Raw genomic sequence first — 21,717 nt, 5'->3', positions numbered from 1 at the left:
CGGTTTCACTTTTCATTCATTTACATTTGTCTTTTCATCTTTGTCAACTTCGTTGATTCATCCTCATGCCTCTACTAACCATCTGGTAAACCACCCCAAACAAAAATATTGCTTGCCTCAACTCGATCCCTCTTCTCACCCCCTCTCCGATGTGTTTTGTTCACGCCAAAATTAGAAGTTTGGTTGAAATTGAAACGATGTGATGGAAAAGTTGAAAGTTTATGTGTGTAGGAAAATTTTGATGTGATAGAAAAGTTGGAAGTTGGCACTACTAGAAAAAACATTTTTGCAGGTGGACAAAACTAATTTTCACAGGCGGGAGAGAGGTCCGCCTGCACCATAACGACTGCGAAAATCATCCATCTTCGCAGTCGGGGCAACGGCCCGCTTGCGAAAATAGAAGAAACGATCAAAAAACAATCGCCGGCCCGCGCCGGGAGCCGGCGCCGCCGCTGCCGGCCTTCCCCCTCCCTCCTCCGGCTAGATCTGGGAGGGAGGGGGGAGGGGAGCCGCCGCCGCTGCCTAGCCCGCGCCGTCGCCGCTCCATGCCGTCGGCGCCGCCGCCAGCATCCTCCCTCCCTCTTGCGGTCAGATCTGGGAGGGAGCGGGGGAGGGGAGCCGCCGCCGCCGCCCGGCCCGCACCGTCGTCGCCGCCGCCGGCCTCCCCCCTCCCTCCTTAGGCCAGATCTAGGAGGGAGGGGGGAAGGGGAGCCGCCGCCGCCGGCCTCCTCGGCTGCGCTGCCTCGCCTCCCTCCTCCATCGCCCTCCTCGGCGCCGCCCTCCTCCGTCGCCTCCTCGGCCACGCTGCCTCGCCTCCTCGGCGTTGCCGCCCTTCGCCGCCACCGCCCGCCGCCGCCGCCGGGAGCCGCCACCGGGGAGAGAAGAAGTGAGGGGAGGGGAGAGGAGGAGAGGAGAGGGGAGGGGCCGGTGGTGAGGAGAGGTGAGGAGGAGAGGTGTGGAGGGGAGGACTTAGGACTTAGAAAAAATTGCCGCCCGCGTGTATTTATATTCAAGTCTATTTTCGCAGTCGGACCAGTTAAGCGGCGCCTGCGAAAAAGGCGTCGTTTAAGTGGTCCGCAGGCGGACATCAAATTTCACCCCGATTTATATTTTCGTAGGCGGTCATTTAGCTCTAATGGTCATGTCCGCCTACGAAAATGAGACCCTCACATCGGGAAAAATGCTTTTTCTAGTAGTGTGGAAGAAAATTGGAACTAAACTCGCCCTATTAATGCTAAAGAAGAAGGAGAATGATTGAAGCTATACTACTAAATTACCACCATTATTATTGTATTAGTCCTTCTCATTTCGAATTTTTTTACCCCTTCTCATTTCAAATTAAATACACAAGTTTAAAATTCTTGGCTTACCCTGATTATTAATCGATCGAAAATTCGTGGAATCTCAATATTTATACACATGTAAAGCAGATATGTTATATCTTCTCGATTATTTGAACTAAGAAACGTCCTGGGACAAGAGCCACATAGATAGCCATAACATGGCAGGTTACCGTGGATCATACTCTAAGGCTACGTTCTTTAGCAGGGGTTCCCAACTCTCCACCATCGTTTTCCGCGCGTACGTTTTTTAACCTGATAAACAGTGCGTTTTTTTAAAAAAGTTTCTATACGAACGTTGTTTTAAAAAATTTATATATTAATCTATTTTTTAAAAAAATAACAAATATTTAATTAATCTTGCGTTAATCACTGCTATATTTTTTGTGCCGGGACCCGGGACCCAAAGGCAGCCTAAGTTGTAGCGAAGTCTAATGATATGGTACAGGATGGCATGCATAGCCCTCGGACCTCATTTCTTTGTTACTCCCTTTGTCCCGTAAAAAATAAATCTAAAACTGGATGTGATATATTTTAATACTATAAATCTGAATAGAGATATGTCCATATTCACAGTGCTAGAATATGTCACATCCTCTACTAGATTGATTTTTTATGGGAAGGGAAAGAGGGAGTGCATGCCAAAATCAGGCACGTGGGCGAACAGCGACGCCTGTGTTCCTATGCTTCTCAGGGATACCGGTCAGCTGCCTTTCCTTTTCTGTTACCGATATTCGCTTATCTCCTGTTTGGTCGTCTCGTCGTGATCATACTAGAAATCAATCTAATTAATTGAAATAGGACATAATCACGATGAATATAGACAATCTTTTATTTAGATTTATCGTACTAGATTGTGTTACATCTGGAATTCCGAAGGGAGTAGCTAGGCTCGACTTCTGTCTGAAAATTCTTTCCTAGCTTAATTACTCGACGGCTGCAATTCGAGTGACGAAGAATGCGTTTTTATACCCTAATTAACATCTAGGTGGTGTTTGAATCTGCTGTAGGTGAATATAAAGAGTAAATGTTTCACGCAAACCGAGATATTAATAACGTGTGATTAATTGAGTTTTAATTATTATAAAATTGAAAAATAGATTAGTCTTATATTTCAGAACAATTTTCATATAGAAAGTTTTCACACGAAACGTACCGTTTAGCAGTTTAAAAAACGTGCCACGAGAAAAAACGAACCTGGTGACGCAACTATGCAGATGGTCCATGGATGGCGGCACCACTAATATTTGGACAAATTTATTACGTTGGTGTGTATATGTTGCAATCCTAGTCGTCCATTTCGATAGTGACATGTTTCCCTACCACTCGATATCTATATTTTTTTCAACGGAATCATCTCGAGAGTCCTAAACACGTGTTGGAAAAAAACGACCAGAGTAAGTACGTGCTCATGGCGAGCTAGTGACCTAGTGTAGTGCTGACGGTCATACCATTTACTCTAGTGGATATGGAGAACAGGAGAAGCTAGGTTGGTCGAAGGTCACCATTATCTAAAAAAGGTTGGTCCATAAGACATGAACCAACAAAAAAGAATCATCAGGGACCTGAAATTGATGTTCTGAGATCATACAAACGAGATTATCCCTCATGTTACACAAAGCTGTTGATGAGTAGGTCTGAAATTAAATTGCATTGGGATATTAATTGCATATTCTGATATTCCTTTGTATCTGGCTTGTATGTTTACTAATAATCTCTTTGTTTATGAAAACTAGCTGGGTCCAAATAATCTCTTTGTTTATGAAAACTAGCTTGGTGGACCGTGCATTGCGCGGCTAGCACCCATATAAAATTATATATATTTAATATGATTTTACTTAAAATTTATTAAATAGTTATCTCGATGTCTTAGGATTTTGCAAGACCAAACCTTATCATCCTCGTGTTTCTAATTTTATAGTTTTTAAAAGTCACACCAGTTGCTATCCCTTACTTCTGTGATATTATTCTTTATTAAGTTTTTTGAGTTTATCGTCCCGTTAGGCTTCTTTTTTATAATTTCTAGAAGACCCGTCAAACGCTGTCATTATACTCCTCTACAACCGTCCACTGCATCTTCTCTTTATTATCATTGCTATTTTAAAAATCGAACATAATTATCGTTTAGGTTCATTTTTTTTACTTTCTAGAAGTTCCGCCAAAACGTCAGTGACTTTGTCACTGTACTCCTCTAGGAAAAAGTACGAATTACCCCCTGAACAATTGCGGTCGGCCGAATTACCCCCCTAAACACGAAAATCAGTCATTGCTCACCCTGAACTTTCAATACCGGAAGAATTAGTGAATTACCCCCCTCGATCCAATTCAGAGCGGTTTTGTCCTACGTGGTGTACGCGTGGCAATCCAGTCAGCATTTTCTTTCTAAAAAAAATTGTGGGACCCACCTGTCATACCTCTCCTTCCTCTCTCTCTATCTTCACTCTCTCTCTCTCTCTCTGCACGGTGACGGGGAGCCGGGAGCGCGAGCGGCGCGTGGGGGCGGACTGGCAGTGGGCGGTGCGAGCAGCGGAGGACAGCGGTGGGCTGGCGGCGAGCGGCGCGCAGGGGCGGACTGGCGGTGGGCGACGGTGTGAGCTGCGGCGGCGGGCGTGAGCGGCTGGACGGGTTGGTGATGTCCCACACCAGCAGCGACTTGTCGTAGGGAGGAGGAGACGATGAAGGGCGAGTTGTCGATCGGCGCCGCGATCGCCGTCACCATGTCGTTGTGGCCGCGCAAGACGCCCGCCAGGGTGAGCGACTCCTGGCCCGCCATCGTCGCCGCGGGGGTGGAGAACCGGGGCTCTCAACGGCAGATGGCGGCGCGGCGGCTGTGGCGGCGGCGGAAGGGAGGCTAGGAGAGGAGGTGGCGGAGGGGAGAAGCCAGTGCGCCCCCGCGCGCCGCTCGCGCCGCCTCCCACCGCTAGTCCGACCCCGCGCGCCGCTCATGCCACCGCCCACCGCCAGTCCGCCCTCGCGCCGCCGCTCGCCGCCAGTCCACCACTATTCTCCACCGCTCGCGCCGCCGCACACCGCCAGTCCGCCCCCGCGCCGCTCGCGCTCCCCGTCACCGTGAGAGAGAGAGAGTGAAGATAGAAAGAGAGGAAGAGAGGAAGGAGAGGTATGACAGGTGGGTCCCATTATTTTTTTTAGAAAGAAAATGCTGACCGGATTGCTACGCGTACGCCACGTAGGACAAAAACGTTGCGAATTGGATCGAGGGGGTAATTCGTCCGCTATTGAAAGTTCAGGGTGAGCAATGACTGGTTTTTGGGTTTAGAGGGGTAATTCGGCCGACCGCAATTGTTCAGGGGGGTAATTCGTACTTTTTCCTACTCCTCTACAGCTCGTCCACTGCCGCCCTTCTTTACTGTTATTGAGATTTTAAAATCAAATATGTTTATCATTAAGGTTTTTTTTTTTTACTTTTTAGAAGCCTGAACCTTTAAAAATTGAACCTTATAGTTTTTAGAGTTTATTATCTCGTTAGGTATCATGTTTTTTATAATTTTTAGAAATCTTGTCAAACGCTACTACTATACTCCTCTACGACCCGTCCGCTGCATACTTTTTATTGTCATTAGGATTATAAAAATCGAACATAATTATCGTTGGAATTCACGAATTCATTTTTTTACTTTCTAGAAGACCCACCAACCATCGGCGGCTCTACCATTGTACTCCTATATGACCCTCCCGTTGCCTCCAATTTTTATTGTAATTGAGATTTTAAAAATCAAATATGATTATCATTGGGGTTTATTTTTTTACTTTCTACAAGTCCCCGCCAACCGCCTTGACCAATTGCTTCACGACCTACCTGCCGTCCTTCCTTTTAATCGTCATTAGGATTCTATTTGGAGTTTTATTAATAGTTTTTAGATGTCTCATTAACCGCCACCACTCTGCTCCTTTACATGCCTGTTACTCATGTAATCTCGTCATATGTTTCAGATGGTCTTTTCTTTCAATAGTCTTTTTTATCACCATTTGTAGTTATTTATAAATTGTATTCCTAGTTGAAATATTATTTTTCTTTTTTCTAATTTCAGAATTTATTTTATTTTTCGTATTGTGTTCTTCTAATATTTTTATTTTTTATTTCATTTTCAGTTGTTTCAAAATTGTATTCCTACTTTAACTCTTTTTTTAATTTACCTAATTTCGGATTTTTATTTTATTTTTTATTTAGAATTTTAATTAATCTACTATTAGGTTCTTATATGTACTCTTATTTTAATATTGCTTATTTTTAATTCCGAATTTCAGTTATTTTTAAATTGTATTCCTACTCGTACTCTTCTTTTTTCTTTCTCTAATTTTGAAATTTATTTTTTATTCCAAATTTTAATTAATCACGTATTGGGTTCCTATATGGACTCCTCTTTCAATATTGCATATTTTTAATTCCGAATTTAAGCTATTTTTATATTGTATTTCTACTTGAACTCTTCTTTTCTTTTTCTCCGATTAATGTGGGAATTTCTATCATCCACAACGACTCCTCTTTCAATATTGCATATTTTTAATTTTGGATTTCAACTATTTTTAGATTGTATTTCTACTTGGACTTTTTTTTCTTTTTCTCCGATTAATGTGGGAATTTGAAAATTTCTATCATCCTCCTTTAAAGACTGTTTTAATAATATAATAGATAGATAGATAGATATATTGGTAGAGATATATATATGAATGAGAAGGGCCCAACTCGTCTAGTTAGCCCAGTGAAATTCCTAGGCTTATATTAGGCCCACCAGAAATTCATGAAACTTCAATATCTGTTGGGTCCTCAGCCTGTTTCAACATCTTTTCTTAGGCAACAACGACCGGTTCTGAAATGGAGTATAACACATGCAGAACTTTTTTTTTTAGAACAGTAGAACAGAACTTGCTACCGTCTACTTGTCTACCATCACGAACTACCTTGCTACTAGTATCTATATTTATCTATCATCACATTTTTCACGCAAGCACATGAATTCAACGAATTCAATTCAATTATAAGAGAACAAGGCAAGAGGATGGGAGAATATTTGGGACTTGGCAGCATATTCCACTGCAACATTGGTCGGATACTCGGATGCATGTCCTGATGTTACATGATCATCACTTGACTACCCGCAGCAGAAGCAGGATCTGGAGGAAGATGTAGGACACCCCACCCACGGTGGCGTACTGCAGCTTGCTCTCCCCCTCCACGTCGGCGAAGTCGCCGTCGACGCACTTGCTGAACCCTCCGGCGAGCCACGCCAGGTTCTTGTACCCGTCGTCGTACAGCATCCTCACCGCGATCAACGACCTGTGTTTGAGGAGGAGGAGATAGAGGAGATTGGGAAGATACGTAAAACGAGGTGAGTCATTAGCACATGATTAATTGAGTATTAATTATTTTAAACTTTAAAAATGGATTAATATGATTTTTTTAAAGCAACTTTCCTATAGAATTTTTTTGCAAAAAAACACACCGTTTACTAGTTCGGGGAAGCAGCCCTAGTTCGCATGCATGCAACCGATCCAGAAGCTTAATTGCCACGTTGTATTACACACTAAACAGATAAAAATTCTCAGTAGCTTCAGTGTGATTAGATTAATTACCGGAGGCCTTCGCCGCAGGCGACGAGCAGCTTGGCGTCCTTGCCTTCGCCGGCGGCGGCGGCGACGTCGTCGAGGAAGCGGTCGTTCATCTTGGTGAAGGACTGGCCGGTCCAGAGGCCGATGTAGCCGAAGTGGACCCACTTCTTGAGCAGCGTGACGGGGCCCGTGTCGTCGTCCCCGACGAACAGCGGCGCGTGCGCCGAGCCCCGCACGGCGGCGCGCGCGCGCTCCCACTCCGGCCGGACGTCCAGCAGCCGGAACCCCTCCGCGGACATCGCCCCCGCCGCCTCCCTCGCCCGCACCGCCCGCACCGCGCCCGACCGCACCAGCTCCTCCGCGCCTCCTGCCCACGGCGCCGCCGCCTGCGCCCTCACCCGCGCGCGCCGCGAGCCACCGCCGCCGATGGCGCCGTACCATGGCGCCGCCGCGGCTCCCATCGCCATGGCTCAGCTCAGCTGCTTACCACGGATGATACAAACAACTCCATATTCCCCCTTATCCACGCGATATTTCAGGTTCAATCCACGCCGTTGGTGCAGCCGGATTACAGCGTCCCTGGCCGTAGGATCTCATATTTCGCAGATGAGGTGTGATTAGTAGAGATGGAACTGTAAAAGATGGAACTGATTCTCCGATCTACATAGAGACCAAAACAAGTTCTTAAATCTAATCAAACCATAATCTAATATTCTAATCTTGCTAGAAAAATGTCCACCGATCTGCAGATCAAAGCAGTCCAAATCTATCTTGCTAGTCCAAAATTCTGGTCACCGATGTCCAAATAATCTGTTTTTTCCTAGAAAAACAGGTAGTCCAAAATTCTGATCTTGCTAGAAAATATCATCATACTACGTATACAACACACATAAGTAAAAATCTAATCTTGCTACTAGAGAAATAGATCATCATGCTAAGTATACAACACACATGAGCGAGTGATATGCCTACTGAATTTGCTAGACGAACTCGAACCGCATGAGGAGCTTGACGCTCTTGAACTTGAGCCCCTTGTGGTCGAAGAGCGGCACGGTGCGGATCCCCGGCCGCAGCTCCGACACCGGGAGCGCCGTCTGCCCGCCGAAGTCGTCCTCGCTCACGTCGTACTCGTGCACCTCCACGCGGAGCAGCGCGATCTCCGGGACGGTCAGCGGGAACACGAACTCCTCCTCCCACACGGGAACCCAGCTGTCCTCCACGGCTTTCGTCTTCTGCATCACCGAGTCCGACGGAACCCCGGCAATGCCCACCTGTTATGTTGATGGAACGATGGACTAGTCAATAAGTAAGTCGTAGAACTCATGGAGCTCTACAATTTTAATATAAAGTTTGTCTTCATCTCACTCCGTATGAAAAAGTTATACATATATACATGTTTTTTCAAAGCTCCGTTTTGCATTTGCAAATTTTTTGGCGTTTGGCATCAGCGTAAAATTCGATGTACCTTTGCGTAGAAGTCTGGAGGGGAATACGTGTCGAAGTATGTCTGCTTGAAGTCGCTCTGCCAACCTTCGCCCATGTATACTTTGACCTGGTAGACAAACAGGCAAGCTGTAAGTAGCTCGATTCCTGAATTTCAGAGATGAAAATGAAAGGAAGAAACATATGCCACAAACCTACCTTGAGTGTTTTCTTCACAGGTAAATCTGCTTTCGGGTCAAAAACATTTCCATCTGGACAAGTTTGCATCATGAAATCTGGCTTCTTCACATAACCGCAGCCACCGTTGGCCTTGTAGAATCCGTGCATTAGCCAAAGAGATCTTCCATACCCCTGCGAAGAAAAATGTATCAGGCATTCAGGCCAATATGATGTAGCAGAGGAGTGTCATGTTAGAAATGTACCTGCATATTAAATGCCACCATTTGTGCACCATGCACCCAACCAAGAAACGGATTATAGTTCGAAGAATTGAAGCGAGTGCCCTTTGGGTATATTCTCAGAAGATTTTTATGTGTAAAGCTGCTTTGAATAAACAGAATGAAGTTAAGGTCAATGGACATAGAGAGCTCTGGTGCAATGATAGAAAATACTTTGCTACGAAATTCAGTATATTTGCTAAACGAACCTCACGATGTTACGACCATGATGCGCTGCCACTTTTGCAAGTTCCTGCTCACTCAAACTGAGGCGTCTAACTTTATCTGGATCACCCTTTAAGGCATCAACTACAGCACCCTTTGGCTTTCCTGCCTTAATAGTAATAAGGTGTTTATACTCTAGTGGGTGATGCTGGCACATTTTCTTCTCATCATCTTCTTCCACATCTCTTTGGGTGTATAGTATATCATTCTCATGCTGCTAGGGAATAAAGCCAATACAACAGTGATGGACATACACCATATGCTAAGAAACAAGAAACAACAAATGTTAAAACCAGTAGAACCTTGTCGGCGGCTTGCATCTCATCCTGAATATCTGGGACTTCTGTTCCCCAGACAGCTTCTTCATTTTGTCCTTTGCTAAACTGAGGCTCAATGTCTCTGTCTTTCATAGTACCACCTTTTGATTCAAGGTACTCCTTTGGGGGTTTTGTTGAGAGGATGACACGTCCCCTCAGTGCTTCGGGTGAAGGAAATTCTTGATGATGTTTTGACTCGGGATAATATAGGGTATCTCCAAATACTTCAAGAACCATCTAAAGAAAATTTCATAACTAGCTACAACAGAATCAACTGCACCAAATTATTGATCATACGAGGAAAATGCAATTACCTTAGCTACTTTCGCCTGAAGATCAGATGTAAGGTGGTCTTCTAATGTTATAATAACAGGGTAGGGAGACGCAACAAAGGCATATTCTTTGATGGATTTCAAGCATTTGATAAGTGATACTGGGGCAGTCAGTGTCCTACCAAAGAAGCAAATAGTTTGGAATAAGGTCATAGCATATCGAATGGCCTCCAGTGCAGAACAAAAATGTCTTCAAGTGAGCAATTCTCATGCATACCTTCCATGGAGAATATCAACATCATCTTTAGAAGAATTTGGCCACATGTCCAGTTCAATTACACGGACGCCTATTTGCAGTGCCTTAATGATGGGAATATCACTGCAGTCACTGCTAAGTTGATTGCCCGTCAGATACGAGTTGTGTCCAGTGTATATGAAGTAGTGCGATAATGGTGCATTCATGTCGTGATGGACCTGAGAGCACGAGATCTACCATCAACTCACATCTTAGATCATTCAGTACACACTAAGTAATATCAAAATGGAGTTTAGCAATATCCAAGTGAACTTGTAAGCGTAATTTCTTAGGAGAGCAGAATGTTGTATGGAAATTCAATTCATTACCTGCATGTTGACTTCTTTACACCTAGGTGCATATGTGCCAGTTATTTGTTTGTGACCCAAATAGTTGTAAAAAAAATTAAACTAAAATTGATAACATACTCCCTCCGTCCAAAAAAAATCCAACCTAGAAGTTGGATAGGACATAATCTAGTACAACGAATTTGGATAGGCAACTTCTAGTACTAGATTATGTCCCATCCAACTTCTAGGTTGGATTTTTTTTGGACGGAGGGAGTAGATTACGATAGCATAAGTCTATGTACAAACATACAAAGGCTTGATTCGATCTACAATTGGAGAAAAAAAATTAATAGAACCAGATAGAAAATAGTAATGCCACAACTCAAACATAATCGGTTATATTTTTTCTCTTTGCGTGGATCAAATTTAAACTTGTATGTTTATATAGTGATTTATATCATCGTATTCTACATTTTCAAATTTTAACAAATTTTTATATAACTATGTTAATCACATGAGTGATCCATCTTTAAAAAAATACTTCATAAAAATTTGAATGACGTCCACACTACAGAGCAGTTCCGACCAAAGCCGTCTTTAGTATCAATTTTTTTCTTCAAACTTCCAACTTTTCCATCGCATCAAAACTTTCCTACACACACAAACTTCTAACTTTTCGTCACACCATTCCAATTTCAACCAAACTTTTAATTTTAATGTGAACTAAACACACCCCAAGAATCCCCTTCTGAATCCTAGCAAATTACGCCATTTCACCGCATTGTGCAACGGCAGGATTATCACGGAATGACGATGAATCTAACAGCATTTGGGAAATTGGGGATCGAGCGGGTAGTTTGCTTACTTCCTTGGAATGGCAGATGGGCGGGTTGAGGTCCTCGGAGAAGAGGAAGTACTGGAAATCGTCGATGGTGAGCGACGGCTTCCCGAAGCGCGGGGTGCGGCTGCGCTCCTGCAGGACCCGGTCGATGATCCGCTCCGCCGTGTCGGCGTCGACGTGGGCCTCCCCGCTGGCGGCGAGGTAGCGCCGGAGCTCGTCGATGCCCATGTAGGGCGCGCCGCCGGCGTGGCGGGTGAACAGCATGCGCACGTCGCCCGGCGTGGACGCGTCGCTCAGCGCGAACCTGCGGGTGAAGAAGATGCAGCACTTGTACGTCCCCATTTGCGCGTCGCCGGCGCCGGCGCCGCCTTCATGGACCTTCGCCGCGCACACGCTTTTTCCCTGTTTGCCCCTCGTCCCGGCTCGGCGTCTGGCTCCCGACGGAGGCGTGTGAGGCGGAACGCGCACCGCGCATGCATTCCAAGTTTTTAGGGCGATTTGGAGGTGCCGAGGATGGTTAGGGAAGTCATTTTGCTTTAAGGAAAAATGCATGTACTATAAAAATTGTGAGAGTAGTTTATAACATACTTCAAAATTGTGAAAGTAGGTAATTTAGCGATGTATCACTCCACCAATATTCAAGCTCATATTCAACCCATAGAAGTTAAAATAATATGACTAAATAGTTCTTCTACCACTTTGAGTTTAATTAATTCTTTATCTATTAATTGAATTTGGAATTAAAATTTTACATAATTAATTTATTAATATTGTCAATTTTTAAAGATGATATTGAATTTTGAAGCAAATAAAGGGAACATTTTAAGAGAAAGCTACAGATCGATCGCCTGATGGATCAGATGCTCCATGCAACCATCTGTTAACTACTCTATTCATGAATGCACGTGAAAATTTTAAAATAATGCTTCTTCTAAACTACTCCACTTATCAAATCTACGATCTAATCACATCGTTGTATTCGTCATGATTACACTTTTACAACAAAATACCACATGATTATATTCTGATGAAAAAAATATGTTCCAAACCATTCAAACTCAATGTTTCATCGTGATAATGACATGTTTCAACATGTATTTTCACTCCAGTCTGGCTGATTGTGTTGTGTAACTATAACTCTTTTCTTCTAATATATTGACGTGCAATCCTTTTGCGCATTCGCATTTTTTAACGTGTATTTTCACTGTGTTTTGAAAAAATAAATGTTTCAATGGCTGATTTTTTTCTTGTTTCACCATGTATCATCTCTTACTAATAATCCACTAATCCTAAAGCTCAACACACAGACATGCCACCTCATCATCCACTAGCAATAATTACATGCAAAACTTATGCAAGCATGCAACATCATCTATAATTCATTAAATTCTACAAATCAACATTCAATCATCTTCCTTCACATTATTTTTCAAAATATTTTTAACATGTTAACAACCAAATTTGGTAATATGAATATCGAAGATAGAGATCAGATCGAAGCGGAATCCAAGTCCAAGATCGTTTCGGGAACAGAGCAAGAATCGGCTAAGTCCGAATCGGCTGCGACTTTAATCAGCAGAGTTCGAGTCGAAAAAGGTTAGCCGATTGAGTTGAATCTGACAATGTGACACGGTATACGTTGTCGGGTTAGGTTGATGAGCTTCATGAGGATTGCCGTGCATGGATAGAGTCCTGAGAAGGCAATTATATCTATTAATTAGGATATTTTATGTAATTTCTTTAGAGATATGTTTAGGCAAAAGTCTGCCGCAAAGACTTATGGTATCTTAGAATTTGTTAGAGATAAGAGTCGTGTCTGATATGGACATGTTTTGTAATCTCGGGTATAAATAGACCCCGAGCCCCATGTAATTATCTAACACACGTTCAATACAATCTCGGCGCATCGCCACCCTTTTTACTTTCGTTTTGTTTCGACGAGTTCTTGCTTTCGGTTTGAGCTGCATCGGTTTCGATCTTCAACTAGAGGTAAAACTTGTTATGGCAGCTTGCGTTCTCGGGATTAGTGCTTCTATCTTTATGATACTCTAATCTTGTTTATGTAATTCGTTGAATTATCATATATTTTATATAATCTCTGGCAATATCGCTATCTAACTTCTAATCGGCTAACGTCTGTTACTAGAAGACAGCCGATTAGGTCAAATACTGACGTTGACTTAGATTATATAGGATATCAACCACTCTATGAAACATCCAATGGCTTGATTGTCTAGATATTGTCCTTCTTTTCATACTTATAGCTGCATCAGTTGAGTTTGATCTTATGAGTCGTGATTAGAATCTCAATCTCTAGCCTGCTTTTGGTTGCCGATTAGGGTAGCATCGGAGTTTCAGCCGATTTTACCTGATTTAACTACCTTTTTCTTATATGCTCGATTGACATGTTAAATATGCCCTTTATGTTAAGATCTTGTTGCATTTAAGTATATTAGGCTTTTTGTTTAGTATATTTTATTTGCTTTAATATCTTAATATAGAGTAGTATCGGAGTATTAGCCGATACACGCTAGATCTATCTGATCGGCTATGCTACGAACATATATAGTTTTGTTGTTAATATATATTTCGATCTAAGTGATTCATACTGTCTCGGCACCGCGACCGATCTATCCCAATCACTTGATTTAAGTATATATCGACATGAGGATTATGTATTGTTAATATCTACAGCCGATCGAATAGATTTAGTTCTTTCTTACATATGCATGATTGCCAATCGATTCACATATGACATCGGCTCAAAAATAAATGATACGTCATCGGCAAATAGCCGATCAGCTTTCGTTTATGGATTTAACCGCGGTTTCTTTGTCTTTGTCTCTTGTTAATTACAGGATCAAATCAACTGAAACGCTCACGAACCTAAAGGCAAGCTTTTGAACCTGCACTGGAGTTAAGCAGATCTCCCAGGCCTCGTGTTTTTACATCAACACATGTATATATCCATTATTTTTATAATCCTTAACATATATTCATCCATATAATCAAGTGCGGGACGTTATATTTCATATACAATCTCATACAGAGATTACTAAATGTATTTTTCTCTGAACATAGTTTGACAAATCAGTTTTATTTGTTGTTAATAACAAATATAATTTTTACTTTTAGCTTGATTATTAAAAAAATATTAAAAGTTACTTAGGAATTTCCGCAGCAATATAATGTTTCAATAGCAAAACCGTGTAGCCACCTATAATTACTCTCTTCTGTCATACTAGTTGCTCTCTCTCCCCTCCATCTATGCATGCATGTAACGATCTTCAAAATAGTTTTTCCCCTAAACTATTTATCCTATCACGTCATTGTGTTCGTTGAAATTAAATTTTTACAACAAGATATCACTTGATTATATTCTGATTAGAAAAACATATGTTTCAAACCGTTAAAACTATGTGTTTCATATGTGATAGTGAAATGTTTCAACTAGAATTTTTTTAATGTTGAAATTGTTGGGGGGTTTTTTTCACCACATATAACTTAATCTTAATGTATCACCTGGTGGTCAACTAAAATATTTAAAATATTTGACCGCACAATTTTTAAGGAAATTGAGCGTCCGATTTATATTTTCTTCCAACATTTAAGAATAAAAACCAAAGTTGACATGATGAGCTAGGTCCCTTTCAAATGGCTCGGATTTATAGGAAGGGGAGATCTCAAACGTAAAATTGGTACTCGCGCAGAACACGATGCAAGTTTACTTTGTCTCAAGGGAGGCCCATAACACTAGTGGATTATTGTGCATATTATATATATTGCATATCTCTACTATTATAAAAATTGAAGGTGCTTTTGCCGCATAGCTTGATACATCTCCGTCCATCTCGCGTGTCGTCAAATCTCCTTCGGGTTCAAAAAGAAAAATCCCAAAATGATTTCATCTGCCCCTCTCGTGTCTAGGCACTTGCAGGTGGCAGCAGGCATGAGAAAGGCAAAAGCAATCGCTGTCCACTGAAGCCAAGTGTTAGGCTAGGGAGAAGCCCAAGTTACGCGAATCACAGCCTTACTTCCCTCCTCTTGGGCCGCTCTTCACTTATGTGCGTTAGCACCTAGATTCAAGATAGAAAAATATTGGCAAAATTTAGAAAGCGTCGGGTTTCCTTCATAGGACCGGCCGCTTTGACCGTCGCTTATGGGCTGATTTGACCAGCATCATCTGGCTAGTCAAATCGGTAAAGTCGGAGTTCGGGTCGAAGAATTTCGTCGGGTCTCGGGTTTCCTTTCATGGGAGGCGTTTTCTGTGTTCTAATTGATCTCTACCCCGAATTTGACGTGAAGGAGAACCTATAAGGCAAAACCAATCGACAAGGACACAATCGTACTTTTCAACACAACTAGCCAATTGAATCTTTTTTTTTTCAATATCGCCTTTACTTTTTGCCTAGTATTACATATATCTATTGCATATAACTAAACAAATGATAAGATCATACATAACCCATCTTATAATGACAGCTTTCATATTATATATGTATATGTCAACAATACAACGATTGGGTTTAAAATTATAATGAGGCTAGTGATTTGCCGCTGGATATTAATTTTAGCGTATATTAAGGTTTTAGTCTCCGATTCCTTCAGTATATATTAAGGTTCGCATTTACGGTGTGGTTTGTGACATGCATAAAATAAATTATATCAATCTATTGTTAAGCCTCGGCAAAACTTCGTCACTGCGTTTTAAGCTCATGTAACCAACAATTATTAAGCATAGGTTGTTACGGGGGCTATTAAGCATAGGTTGTTACGGGGGCACATACCTTCTACCGGAACTAGGTAAATGGAATTTTTAAAACATAGTTCAAAATTCTTTCCATTATCTAAAAGAAAAATTCAAAGTTCATACAAAAAAAAATGGCAAATTGGGTGATGAGGGGAACTCGACGGAGGAGTCATTGCAAGTAGTGCATATCAATAATTCAAGCCAGCAATCAGAAAGATTATCCTATCACTTGTTAGAGCATGAAGATAATGAAGGTCAGCTTGTAGGTAAAGGAAGGTGGCTATTCCAGCAGCAGAAACTGGTGATTGACCTGTTACCAAGAGAAACATAACTACTTAAGTGACTCATCCAATTTGAGTCAGCAACTAACACATCTCCTAATGATAAAACAATCCTCTCTTATCAAACTGAAACGAAGAAAAGATGGGGGTAAAAACAAAGTAGGCAGAAATGACCCTAAAACAACTAATAGTGGTAAGTAAATACAATGAACAAGTTCGTACAGACCACGAATTAGTTTGAAAGTCGCCAGATTCCATCAATATTCAGCAAAACCTAATTACTTCATATTTTCGGTGTCTTGATCTTGCCTTTCTTTTCTTTACCAAGATCTGTACGATCCCCTCTAAAACTACCATGCCACAGGAACTACGGGGTGAAAAAGGAACAGATCATTACACAAAATCTCCCAACTGGCGTGATAATCTGTTGTCCAGCAAAACACACCAAGACCACTCCAGCGACTGGTAGATTGGCAGCTCTCCACTTCATACGGCAAAAGAATCCTGAACATGATCTGCAAAGGAAGGAAGAATCAGAATTAGTAATTAGCAGGGAGTAACGAGGCTAACCAATATGAAAGTCTCAAACGATGCGGAAGTTGCAAACATAACAGGGAGAACAGAAAAGGCATTAGAGCCTAATATAATTTCTCAACAGCAAACTGTACTTTTATATATAATGGCTAGTTTTAATGTGGAAGAGAATACGGAATAGAAATAAGCCACTGAACATTATTTGAGAAAAGATGGCATTCGAAATTTCAGACCACTTAGTAATTTTGAGTTCCATGACGCTACATAATAGCTTCCTACATTACTCAACGAGCTTGCGCATGATACAAAACCTTATTTGATTCACAAAACATCATGTACTTGCATTGGAAATAAGATGATAAGATCCACATTGGACGTAACAAGAATCAATTATTATTGCGAAATTCTGGAAAATCAACACAATGATCCAAGTGCTATTTCATTGTCAAAAACACCACTCTGATCCCCCACAACGCCACAAAACATGCTCTCAAAAGATATTCATCAAATCTTTCCACCACATTAAGTAAAGTACTGGTTATCTTGGCATGGAGAAGAAATTTGCCATTCCATGAGTTAATATCACTGGATTCGGCAATAGACAATTTCCAGCTCTAAACGGCACTTGCAGATACAACATGAACACAACAGTAATCAAATTGTTTAAAGGATATACTAGCAAATGTGAACAGATGTACATGATTTCTTGACTATAGAAGTATATACCACCAACAGCATGATTTCCTAATAGTATCCAAGATTTTCTAATTATCAATACATGATTTCCTTGTTTGATCTTGTATACTTCTAGAGAGTACTAAATTTCATCACCATATTTTTTGTTTAGTGAGATCACCATTTGGGGGCTCAATCTTCGCCTCATTCATTTATGAGAGGATTCACACAACTGTGCACTCACTACACGCACGCTGGGAAAACTCAATAAAGTGTGATGTTGTCTCACTATGGTATTTGCATAACATTCATGAATCATGATCACAAAAATTGTTGACATGGTTATAAAAAACAAGTGTCACCCCCACCTAGCAACTAAAACCTTTTAGAGCATTCCATGCTCTCTTTTTTTCACATGTGAGATACCAGCAAGAAAATTAAAAAACACCACCTAACAATTATGGACAATAGTGTAAACAAGGGGTTAATGAAATTTCCCAGCCATGGGTAATTCAGATTTCAGAATGGCAGCAAGAATCACCAATATCAGAGGACCTAATCATACAAACAAAGAAACACCCATCCACTTTGATGTTTCATGTGCAGCTTTTAGGGCAACATAAAGCTGAACCCGTCAAAAATCAATTTATATGCAAGACTATCAACCACAAAACTGTAAAATCATAAATCAATTCATAAACCATGGTTGTGTTTGCTAAAGGCTTGTCCTAGAGTAAGATACACTCACTAAGATTCACCACAACGCAACTTGTAGTGGTAATGTGGACAAATTGATTACCACACAGCCTCAACAGCAACAATTACCACAACACAATCACAACAATAATGTTCATCAGAGCTGAAATTAACATGATCTAGTGAATTTGTGCAACCATATGCTCCTTACCATAAAAAGGGCATCAGAAGACGACGAGCAGCGAGAAGAGCATGTAGACAAGCCAGCACGCGTAGGCGATGAGCCCCCTATGCTCGTCACCGCTTGATGCAAGCTCAGCGAGCAACCTGGTGCACACCCTGGTGGACCACAGCACGAACCCCATGCCCACCCCAAATATGAGGCCGCCACCCCGAGGCAGGAAGAGGGAGATCGCGGAGAAGATGACCATGGGGAGCATGCAGTATCCGACGAGACTGACGCATCTGTAGAGGTCGAGATCGCCGCGGCGTCCGCCCGAGAGCATGGAGAAGACGAAGTAGAGGAAGAGGGAAGCGACGGTGACCCACCCGAGGACGATCCCGAAGTGGAACTTGCCGGCGAGCAGCTGGAAGAGGCCGAAGGAGAGGAGGAAGAGGAACGGGCCCGAGAGGTCGGCGTCGGCGTGGAGGGAGGGATCGGCGGAGCGGAGCGGGTGGAGGATGGAGAGCGTCTTCCGCCAGATCTGGCGCGTGTTGATGCCGAGCTCCTCGAGGAGCGGCGGCTCGTCCTCGAAGGAGGCCCCGGAGCCGCCGACGCCGATCGGCCCGGCGAACAGCGGCGGCGAGGAGGAGGTGGCCGCGTTGCCGACGTCGAAGGACATGAAGGGGAGAGGGTTCGCGCCGGATGAGGTGGAGGGGCGGGGAGGCGCGAAGGCCGGCGGCGGGGAGGGGCCGGTCCCTGGGGGAGGATGGCGGCGGTGGGTAGGGGTGGAGGGAGTGAAGACCACCGGCGGCACGGGGAACTCCTTCGCCATGGCCGCCGCGACGGTGGAGGAGGAGGAGGGCGGCGACGGCGAGGGTTTCGAGATCTGGGTGGTGGTGGTGGGGAGATCGGGGGAGTTGGGTTTTTTGGCCTTTTGGCGAGGAGAAGGGGGAGGAATCGGGGCGCTCAACTGCAAGATGGGGGAAATCGAAGATGTTGCTTCTGCTTTCCTTCGCCTTGAGGGCTTTTACGGGGGTTTTTTCTTTTTCTTTTGCGCGTTTCATGGTCAAAGTGAAGGGGCAAATATGTGTTGTTGCAGTTTGCTTAAGCGGCAAGAAGCCCAGAACAGAGCTAGTTTTACTCCACGAGAATGTTAAAAATATACTTCGTCCGTTATAAGAATTTTCAGGTTAAGAGTTTATATATCCCAAATACAATAACTTCCCAATTACCATCCGACTCCCAAATTTCCCCCACCGAACCCTCATCTAATTTTTAGTCAAATCTTATTTCAATTATGGGTGTATTTAATTCACGCCAAAATTGAAAGTTTGGTTGAAATTAGAACGATGTGATGGAAAAATTAAAAGTTTGTGTGTGTAGAAAAATTTTGATGTGATGGAAAAGTTGGAAGTTTGAAGAAAAAGTTTGGAACTAAACTCGGCCTATCACTCCACTTTCGACCATCTATAAGAGCCGGTACAATAGCAGGCTATTAGCCAGCTACAAACATATTTTAATGAGATAAATGATGAGAGATAAGAGCAGTTGGCTACAGATCTGTAGCCAGCTGTAGCACGGGCTCCAAGACGCAATGTACGTATGATAGGTGGGACCATATATGAATAGTATAGTAAGCAACTATTGTATGAACTGGCTATTAGATTGACTATAGATGAATTAGAGCTAATAGTGGACTATACTATTAAACTTGCTCTAAGGTATAGAGTCTCATCGTTTCACTAATGATTGATTAGATATTATATTATAAGACTGCACTCGTCCTAAAATATAAGAACATAGTGCTCCGTTCATCACATTGTGATCGTCCCCTAAGATTTTTGAGGTTTTCCCAAAACGATCCTCATCTAACAGGTATCTATTCGTTTGTTTGTAAAAAAAAAAAGTAAATGTGTATCATTGAATGTGTTACATGCAACCAATGAAGATTAATATTTATTGATTTAATGGTATGCAATATTTAAAACATGAGCAATTCACAGAACGAAAAGCGATGAAGCAATTTAATCGAAGAGGATTAATTTGAGAATGATGAATATTTTTTGTGTCCTTGGTCTTGGTGCCCTTTGCTTAGGGGACGATTAAACTAGGATGGAGGGAGTACTGAACGGGACACATCCTAGTACTATCAGGACACATCCTAGTACTATGATTTTGTACATACCTCATGTTTAGATTCGTAATACTACGATGACCCATCCAGTACTATATCCATATATTTTGGGACGGAGGGAGCACTTATTAGCGACTGAATAACAATTTGTGGGTATCAACACAAAATTTTAGTTTTAAAATTTAAATTTTGGTTTCAGTTGATACGCGTAAGAGCAAACAATGGAGCTCGATAATATCTCTCATAAATTCCTTCTTGGGATAGACTGTATATATGATTAGGTGTCATCAAAATTTTGAAAAACACAAATACATATCACATGGAAACTTTCATTAGATTTTTTTTCTGAAATTACTTCCAGTATGGTGCAGTATATAGTTGGTAGGTATTACATCATAGTTACATTTATTTATATGCTATTGTGTCTATATAGGGATCCCACATCATGTACAACGTCTGTGTGGGAGTCAAGGCGGTGAGCCCACTCCCCTAACCCACCCGGAGCAATAGAAGTGGATCATGTACGAAAGGATGTTAAGGGGTATGTAAAAATAACTACCTCATGAAGAAGGGATTCACGGAGGTAGACACATGAGGCCGTATAAGTGTCAAGACTCGCCGCATGGCATTTTCGCTGGGCAACTACCACCCACAGACCATGGAGGCCCGCCCAGACACTGCCCAAAACTGACGTGTGGCAGTGATCGAGAGCGACCGGGGCTAGTCCCCTTGGTCTCCTTGCTAGGACTTGCCACATGGAATGTGTCAGGGTTATGGATACCACATACCTAATAGTAGTTGACAAAATCTCGGCAGGACCCACCACATACCATGTTTTATACGGAAACAACCTTCGGGTATAGAAGGAGTGCCGGATAAGGAAAGATAAATAGAGCTCTACATGGAAACGACAAGAACTACTCGGATTGTATCCATATTGGTTTTCCTATTTCTACTTGGACAAGGGGATATCTATGGGTATAAATACAAGGCCCCCTAGGAGGAGAGGGGACACGGAACAATAGATCAAGACACGGAACAATAGATCAAGACACGAAACAATACATCAACATACAAGCCAACATACGCCAAGACAAGCCGCCGGATATCAACATTGGAGAAAAGCCTAGTAGTCCCCATACGGTACCTACGACTATCGTCAAGAGGGATCTAACGCTGTCTCTAATCTCGCTGGGCACGGATTCGAGGAGGAAGACTACTCTGTTGTCAACAACGGGATGGTTTTATGGCTGCCAAGTCGACAACAGTTAGATAGGCTACCCCAAATATTGTACTGGTGTGATTATGGTAAATAAGAGCAACGACCGGCTTCGGCTAACAGGAGTAGGGTTATTACCTAACAATTTAGGAGCCGAACCTGTATAAAAATCTTCGTCTCCATCTTTTTTACTACAATCTCGCATATATCCTAGTACCAACGATCCCCATACTATGA

At 42.4% G+C, this 21,717-nt stretch overlaps 3 protein-coding genes across 3 annotated transcripts; all 3 read right to left on the bottom strand.

The window, feature by feature from the left end:
- Positions 1 to 6,182: 6,182 nt before the first annotated feature.
- Positions 6,183 to 7,375, bottom strand: LOC127768788 (rhodanese-like domain-containing protein 10). The gene is made up of 2 exons (XM_052294434.1): positions 6,933 to 7,375; positions 6,183 to 6,636 (listed from the first exon to the last, which is right to left on the bottom strand). Exons 1-2 carry the CDS (start codon positions 7,373 to 7,375, stop codon positions 6,444 to 6,446), a joined length of 636 nt encoding a protein of 211 aa, XP_052150394.1. The 3' UTR covers positions 6,183 to 6,443.
- A 513-nt stretch (positions 7,376 to 7,888) lies between these two features.
- Positions 7,889 to 11,507, bottom strand: LOC127768787 (phosphoinositide phospholipase C 4-like). The gene is given in 10 exon segments (XM_052294433.1): positions 7,889 to 8,179; positions 8,374 to 8,460; positions 8,550 to 8,702; positions 8,774 to 8,891; positions 8,998 to 9,227; positions 9,316 to 9,567; positions 9,645 to 9,780; positions 9,880 to 10,076; positions 11,053 to 11,441; positions 11,444 to 11,507. Coding segments are annotated over 10 exon segments (1,917 nt in total).
- Positions 11,508 to 16,091: 4,584 nt separating this feature from the next.
- On the bottom strand, positions 16,092 to 19,139 carry LOC127764987 (uncharacterized). The gene is made up of 2 exons (XM_052289769.1): positions 18,176 to 19,139; positions 16,092 to 16,574 (listed from the first exon to the last, which is right to left on the bottom strand). Exon 1 carries the CDS (start codon positions 18,957 to 18,959, stop codon positions 18,189 to 18,191), a length of 771 nt encoding a protein of 256 aa, XP_052145729.1. The 5' UTR covers positions 18,960 to 19,139; the 3' UTR covers positions 16,092 to 16,574; positions 18,176 to 18,188.
- Positions 19,140 to 21,717: the final 2,578 nt, after the last annotated feature.

The sequence above is a fragment of the Oryza glaberrima genome, chromosome 3 (assembly GCF_000147395.1).
Source record: "Oryza glaberrima chromosome 3, OglaRS2, whole genome shotgun sequence".
Lineage (NCBI taxonomy): Eukaryota > Viridiplantae > Streptophyta > Magnoliopsida > Poales > Poaceae > Oryza > Oryza glaberrima.
Note: the sequence above shows the minus strand (reverse complement) of the source record. Positions and strands in the feature narration are given on the sequence as shown.